The 7431-nt window shown below is 58.0% G+C and overlaps 1 protein-coding gene across 1 annotated transcript in view; it reads right to left on the bottom strand.

The window, feature by feature from the left end:
- BCL3 (B cell CLL/lymphoma 3) overlaps window positions 1-7431 on the bottom strand; it is a 34393-nt gene that overhangs the window by 1589 nt on the left and 25373 nt on the right. The window contains exons 2-7 of the mRNA XM_006911786.2: window positions 7358-7429; window positions 5465-5618; window positions 1269-1377; window positions 943-1147; window positions 743-831; window positions 399-529 (exon numbers count right to left, since the gene is read on the bottom strand). Of these exons, the coding sequence (XP_006911848.2) occupies window positions 399-529; window positions 743-831; window positions 943-1147; window positions 1269-1377; window positions 5465-5618; window positions 7358-7429 (760 nt within the window). The remainder of the gene's footprint in view (window positions 1-398; window positions 530-742; window positions 832-942; window positions 1148-1268; window positions 1378-5464; window positions 5619-7357; window positions 7430-7431) is intronic.

The raw sequence follows: 7431 nt of genomic DNA, 5'->3' as shown, positions 1-7431 counted from the left end.
GATCTGGCCCAAACCGGGGGGGGCGGGGCAGGGCCAGGTTTTGGGAGGGCGATAGAAGAGGTGGAAGCTAGAACCCAAGTCGGGTCAGCGCGGGATCCGGCCGGCGGCGCCGAATTACCCAGAGCTGGACCCCGAAGTCGGGCCGAAGTAGGGGCGGTGGCAGAGAAGGGAAGAGGCCGGGGGCGAGTCTGGGCGGAAGGGACAGCCCGGGACAGGGCCAAAGCCGGAAGGCAGCGACAGCGGCCTCGTTGCTAGACGAGGCCTGGGCCGTTTGAGGGGACGGGGAGGAATGGGAGAGGCCCCGGGACAAGTTTGCGGCCTGAGGGGTGACGTCATAGGGTTGCCAGAACTAAGCCCAGAAGCACAGGTCAGAGCTGCAAAGGCGGGGGCAATGGCCGGTTGGTGCCAGAGGAAAGGGTGGGCGAGAGGCCAAGAGCTGGGCCATCCGAACCTGCAGCAGCAGCTGCACCATGCTCAGGCTGTTGTTTTCCACGGCGTGGATGAGTGGGGAGCGGCCGCTCTTAATGTCCTGGGGCAGGGAGGGAAGGTCTTTAAGTCTCTCCAAGTCCTGCCCAAACAGCCCGCAGCCCGCAGCCCGCAGCCCGACCGCTAGGTCCAGCGTCTCAATCCGGTTAGAGACCCCCGAGCCCCACCCACCCACGCGGCGCCCTCGCGCGCCAGCCCCGCCCCCTTTGACTCCGCCCCTCTTAGCCGCACCCTAGACCCGCGCTCCCCGGCTCACCACGGCGTCGATGTCCGCGCCGCGCTCCAGCAAGAGCAGCACAGCTTCGTGGCACTCGGTGTTCACGGCCACGTGCAGGGCAGTGAGCCCTGAAGGAGAGGGAGACTCAGTCAAACCTGGGCCTGGGGCTTTGCAGCCTCAGGAGGACGCCAGGTCCTGCCAGACCGCCGCACCCTGCGCCCGCCCGGGTCGGCGCTCACCGTCATAATTGCGGGCCTCCAGGTCCACTGTGCCGGGAGCCGCGCTGTCCAGCAGGGCCCGCAGGCAGGTCGGGCTGCGGTGCTCGCACGCCAGGTGGGCTGCTGTCTGGCCATGGCGGTCCAGTGCCATGGGGCTGGCACCAGCCATCACCAAGAACCGAACCACAGATGGCAAAGTGGTGATCACAGCCAGGTGTAGTGGTGTCTGGGGAACAGAGACTGTGAAGGACCTGCCCTGTGTCCCAGTCCTGACCCCCAGGTGCACTCTTACTCAGGAGCCAGAAATCTGGACCCCGGAGTCCAGAACCCCTGGTCCCCAGCCTCACCTGCCGGAGGTTGTTGTAGATATCCAGGTCCCGGCCCCCATGCTGGAAGAGGTTGACTAGCCGATGCACAGCTGGCAGATTGTCCTGCACCACAGCAATGTGAAGTGGCCTGGGGGCGGCGGCATCACAGGCATTAGGGGCTGGTCACCTGTCATCCTCATACTGTTAGCAGCACTAACTCTTGCCAGGATGTGCCGGATCCTTTAGAAGTATCTCCAGAACCCAATCACTTCCCCTCATCCCCGCTCCCACCATCCTGATTCAGCCACCGTCATCTTTTTCCTAGACTGCCTCATTGGCCTCCCTGCATGCACCGCTGCCTGACTGTCCCCCACATAGTCACCAGAGGGATCTTATTAGAACCTAAGTCGGGTCATGCCCCCCTCTTCTGCTCAGAACCCTCAGAGTCAAGGCCAAGTCCTCGCCTTGGCCCACAGGCCCTATGTGATTTTGTCTCCCCCTCTTCAATCCCCTTGACCTCGTCTCTGTCCACCGTCGTCACTCTGACCTGGCCACTGGCCTCCTTCCTGTTTCTTTAACACACTAAGCACGCTCGCCTCCCAGGGCTTTTGCACTGGCTGTTCCCCCTGCCTGGGAGAACAGTCTTCTCCCAGATATTTGCAGGGCCTCTGCGAAAATGGTACAGCAGTGGTTTGCTCCCCGCCCCCTTACCCTGCTTAATTTTCCTCCGCATCATCACCTGACATTGTACAGTTTACTTGCTTCCTGTCTGAATGTCCCCCACTAGAATGTCAGCTCCACCGGGGCAGGGCATTTTGTCTGCTCTGGTCACTGCCCAGTGCCTAGGACAATGTCTGAGCAGGTGCTCGTAAACGTGCCGAATCCATCTCAATGATCCCTGGCCATCCTGGAAGCTGGTGACCACGTTCCCACCCCTCTGCGGGCCACGGTTTTATCATCTGTGAAATAAGCGGGGATGAACTAGATGCCATCGCAAGGTCGCCATCCATTGTGACTGGACATTGCATTCAGCCTCCAACCCCAAAGTATCCACCTGGAAGTTTTTGCACAAAAGGGAGGTGGGACAAGCTGGGACGCAGTCCTCCTTCTGGAGGTTGGGCTGTGCAACCCAGATCCCCGCTTCTGACTGAAGGCCTCATTCCCCAGCTTCTGGGAAGATTGTCAGCTCCCAGCATTCTTTGGGAATTACCCTCCGCTGAAAAGAGCTCTTTGCCCAGGTCATGAGAGGGGGCAGCCGCCATCCTGGCGGCATCCGGTGGCTGGCATAGCAGGCCCAGCCTTCTGGCCTCAACTCTGAAGGCCACTCCAGCTCCCCTGTGGGACAGCTGAGGCCCTGTTGAGACTACCCAGCGCCTCAACTTCTCCCTCTGCCCGGGGCCATAAGCTTCCTGCGCTCTTCCCTGGGCCCCGACCTAGAACAGCCATTGTGAGCTGAGGGCAATCTGGGATGACTGTGCATGGGCCAACGCATGTTTGCTGGGGGTGGGGGGACTTTAGCACTGAGGGCCCAAGGCTGACTTCACGTACACAGGCCCCACACCTTCTCCTCCAAGTCCACTTACTGGAGAACTGCTTTCTGACGCACCACTGCCTGCTGACCAACCGGGACCTACCAACTGTGCAGTGTGCATCCTGGACCCACTTTTTAAAGAGCTCCCTCGGTGCTTGGACTGGAGAAATTCTGCAGCCCAGAGGGCTCTGGGGAGCTAAGGAGGCCAGGGGTTTACAAATTGGGTGTTGTCTTCCTAACCCTTCGGAGCCTAGGTTTTCTCTGTGACTATAGCCCACCTCCCAGGAGATTATGCAGGTGAAACGCTGAACCTGGATTCTGATCGGTGAAAGCCCAGTTTAAAAACAAAATGTTGGGGGAGGGGCCAGACCTGGGCCTTCTGAGAAGGGCCCCCTTCCCTCCCCAGATTTCCCAGGACGCCGGGTCCGGGTCCGGGTCCCTGTCGGGGCGGGCGGGGTTAAGTGAGGGCAGAGGCAGCGAATGATTTCAGAGAAACCATCCAGGCCTGAGTTCCCATAAACGCGCGGGCCGCAGGGGGTGGGGCGGGGCTGGAGGAAGTGGGGACGGGAGGGGCGGCCCTGCCCTCGGACTTCCAGTAACAGGTCTGCTGGGCGGGGCTCCGCTTCCTGCTCCCGGGGGAGGGAAGCCTGTCTCGCCGGGGATCTACCCCGGCCACCCCTGGCACCCCGACTGCCATCGTCGAGTGAGGCGGAGGAGTGGGGAACCCAACCCAAAGAGACCTCGCTTCTCTAGTTGGTAGGACCCCGAGTCCTCCAGCCTGGGGGCCCCTCTGGAACTCCGTCTTTCAGGGCTCACACTCCAGCTGGCTCCTTGTCCCCCATATCCCAGCATTCATCTCCAAGGTCTCTTGGGTCCCTAACCCTTTGCGGTTACAGACTTTCCAGTCCCTCTGAGTTCTAGACCCCCACGCTGCCCTGCACCGAGCTCCTTACCGCCCAGAGATCAAGGAACGCAGTGGCCTAGCCCCTGTTCTCTGGGACCCAGAACTCGCTCTCCCCTCTCTTGGAGACCCAAATGGAGTCCAGACGCCCTGAGATTCCTTGCGCCCTCGAGTTCCTTAGAAGTCCAGCCTCCAAACCAAGTTTTGCAGCTTTGGGGACCCGTCCTTAGCGTGTCCCTCTCCCCCGCCCCCAGGCTGTGCCAGCTGCCCATTCCGGTAAAGCCTCGGCCTCAGCGGAAGGGGTTAAGGTTAGAGGGAGCGCCGGGAGGGGGAGGCTGCGAGTGAGTGACGGGTGCTGACGTGGGGGAGGCAGAGCAGCTGGGCTGCGGTCAAGTTCTGCGGGAAGGGATTTCCCCCGACAGGCAGCTGAGGCAGAACTGTTTGCTTTGGGGGAGAGGGGGGAGCTGGGGAGAGCAGGGGAGGGCGGGGGAGGGCGGTGGGGCCCGAGGCCACAGACGGGTGTGCTGGTCTTCTGCACCCTGCTTTCACAGGCTACAAACAACTCAGCCCTGGGGGGGCAGACACACATTAAATCTATTTCACAGATGACCCCAGAGGTAGCCAGAGGGAGAGGAAACTAGCTTTACCGAGCCGTTATATATCTCAGACACTTTCTCCTGCTTGGGTGCACACCATGGCCCAAAAACACCCGGGGCACCCTGATCCAACGACATCCACTCCCACGTACTGAGCACCTACTGTGTGCCTGGCCCTGTTCCGTGCACCACATGTATGAATGGCACTGCACTGAATCTTCGTTGTGATAGGTGCTGCTGTGAGTCCCGATTTCCAGATAGGGAAACCGAGGCTTGTGGATGTGAAGTCAGCCAGCGGGCTGGTGGCAGAGCACCCTCACTTCCCTGAAGAAATAGGCCTATTCATCTGGTCCCCACATTCCCAGAGAAGCTCTATATAGAAGTCATCTCATGTCTGCCTACAGATACCCTTGCACGCTGATGGTTCCCGTTTTTGCAGGGAGAAACTGAGGCGGAGTGGGGTGAGAAAGCGGCCAGCTGAGAGTCAGACTTAGGTGGATAGAGTAATAATAATAAGAGTGATGGTCAAGTATGCCGAGTGATGGTCAAGTATGCCGAGTGCTTACTGTGTGTTAGGCACAGGGCTAAACACTTCTGCTCAGGATTTCTCAGCAGCTCCCAGGATATGTTCCTCAAACGGCACGTGATAAAACCGTGAGATTTGTGAAATCGATTTATGGAATTGTCAAATTAATTTAGTGGGTTATGACCACAAAACAATGAAATACAACAGAATAGAAAACTCTGAAGTAGATCCCACATAGTGAGGGTGAGTTATATGTGTGTGTATGTGCTGGGTATAATTTAAAGTGATAACAATAATAATATTAATACCTATTGAGTACTTATAATCTACCAGGCTCAGTACTAGGAACTTAACATGTATAAATCGACACTAAATCAATCAATGAAATGTCTTTCTCCTTTTTGGATTGTGATAAAAAATGGGAAGCCCCCTGCTCCAAACAGTACTAAGAGGTAAGTGTTCTCAGGGTGCCCATTTTCCAGAAGAGGAAATTGAGGCTCAGAGAGGGAATGGGTCTTGCTCAAAGTCACACAGCCAGGGGTGGAGACAGGATTTGAACTGCGGTCAAGTTAACTCGTAAGGCCGAGCTGAGTGCCCCTGTGTTGTGGTGGGTGAGGTCAGCGGAAGGCTGGCCTCCCTGTCCCCACTCTCCCTCCCCGTTAATGGGGGGCTATTACTCACGTGTCTCCGTCCTCATCGGCACGGGTGGCCATGGCGATGTCTGCTGACAGGGGGTGTTCCATCGAGCACACCATAGGATACAGGGGTGGAGGCAGGCTCAGCAGAGGAAAGGGGGAGCCCATGGTCGGCGTGGGGTACAGGGGCAATAAAGGTCCTGGGCAGAGAAAGGACATGGGTGAGGCCCAGCCCACAGACCCTGAACCCACGCCCCACCTCCAGGCCTTCACTCCTGTGGTGTCACCTGCCCTTCTTCCCAGGTCCCTTTTGTATCTCATCCTGGGTCCTCAAGGCTCAACACAAACCCCTTTTCCACATCCCTCCTCTGGGCTCTCGCAACTCCCCCCCTCTCCCCCCCACAGTCTGTGCCCCCCCCAGCCCTGGTCATTCCCATTGTCACTTATCTTTTCATGTGTCCGCCCCCCATCTCCTGGAGCTACACAGTCCCTTAAAGACTGAACCCACATCATCACCCAGCTGGGGGACATCAGGGCCTGTCTGCTGAGTGAACCTATGGCTTAGGATGGATGACACACTGGGTATGGGGTGTGAGATGAATGCCTAGAGCCTTTGGGGAGAGGGGTGGGGCAGGAGGTGAGAAGCCTGTTCAGATCACAGCGTCGGAAGGGACGATGGCAACAGTCAAATCTGTATCCACCCAGCGCATGGGTGGGGAAAACAGGCCTGGGTTCTCACCCAGGGAATGAGAAATCAGGGAAGGCGGTGACACGTTTCCCGATGCACAGCTCGAGGCTGTATCCTGGTTGGGTGGAAGGTATAGAAACTGGGCAAAGGTCTGGAGGCACCAGGCACGGACTCTGACACTTTGGGGGACATTTGGGGATGGTGTGGCAGCTGTGGCAGTGGACGCCTCTTCTTCGAGATCAGAGATGGAGACGGGATAGGGAGAATGGTGTTTGGCCCTCTGTCATCTGTTCCTTGGGGACCCCCATTCCTGAAACCCCCAAGTTTCTTGCTCCTTGTATCTCCAGTACCAAGCCTTGGTGTACCAAGGCCTTCTGCCTGGAGACCCCTGAATCCTTCATCCTGGCCCTAAATCCTTGAGTCCCAGATCTCCCCAGTCCTGACCTCCATTCTTAGAATCCTCGGTTTCCAAGCCTCCTAAGACTACCTGATCATATGATCCCAGACGAGACTCTGATCCCTGGTAAGTACACATAACTGGGTGCCCAGGACCCGGGTCCATGTCCTGCGGGCCCCTTAGGAGCCCTTGTATCTGGGTCTGTTTCCTGGGATCCCTGTGATCCCAGATATTGGGGTGCTCAGAACTCCGACTTTGCTCTCCTAATTTCCAAAGTCCCCTGACATCTTGGTTCTTGACATTTTGACATCCTAAGATCCCTAATAATCTGTCTCCTTAGAACCCAGTCTCTATTCCCTGGACCCCCTTTGACCCTACATATCTGGATGCCAAGAACCTCAAAATTTCTTGGGCCTGAGCACTGATTCCTCATAGCCATAGATATTCTTAAGAGTTTATAATGCTCTGTTCCTGGGGCTTCAGGCTCTACCCCCTTGATTCCCCGAGACCCCAAATCTGTACTTCTGCACAGTGTCCCCTAGGTCCCCATATCTGTGGCATTCAGACCCTGGGGTCTGTCCCCCAGGCCCCCCCCCAACATCCAGCTTTCTAGGACCCCATATCTGTCCCAAAGCACTGCTCCCTGATGCTCCCCTACCTGTATCCCTAGGACCTCAGGCTCTGCTCCCTGCTCCCCCGCCCCGAGGGCCTCATATCTGTGTCCTTGGGAACTTAGTTTCGCTCCCTCTGTTGCTCAGCTCCCCCAGCCCCCTATATTTGTTTCCAAGCTCTGTCACTTCTCTCTGGTGACCCTATGCCCTCCAACCCAACCCTGACCAGAGGGAGCCACTCACCCTGGTAGTAGAGCGCCTCTGGCCGTGGCAGGCCGTGGTGGGGCGCGTGGGGCGCGTGGGGCGCGGGGACCGCT

The sequence above is a fragment of the Pteropus alecto genome, unplaced genomic scaffold, assembly GCF_000325575.1.
Source record: "Pteropus alecto unplaced genomic scaffold, ASM32557v1 scaffold194, whole genome shotgun sequence".
Lineage (NCBI taxonomy): Eukaryota > Metazoa > Chordata > Mammalia > Chiroptera > Pteropodidae > Pteropus > Pteropus alecto.
This window is presented reverse-complemented; position numbering and strand designations above follow the sequence as displayed.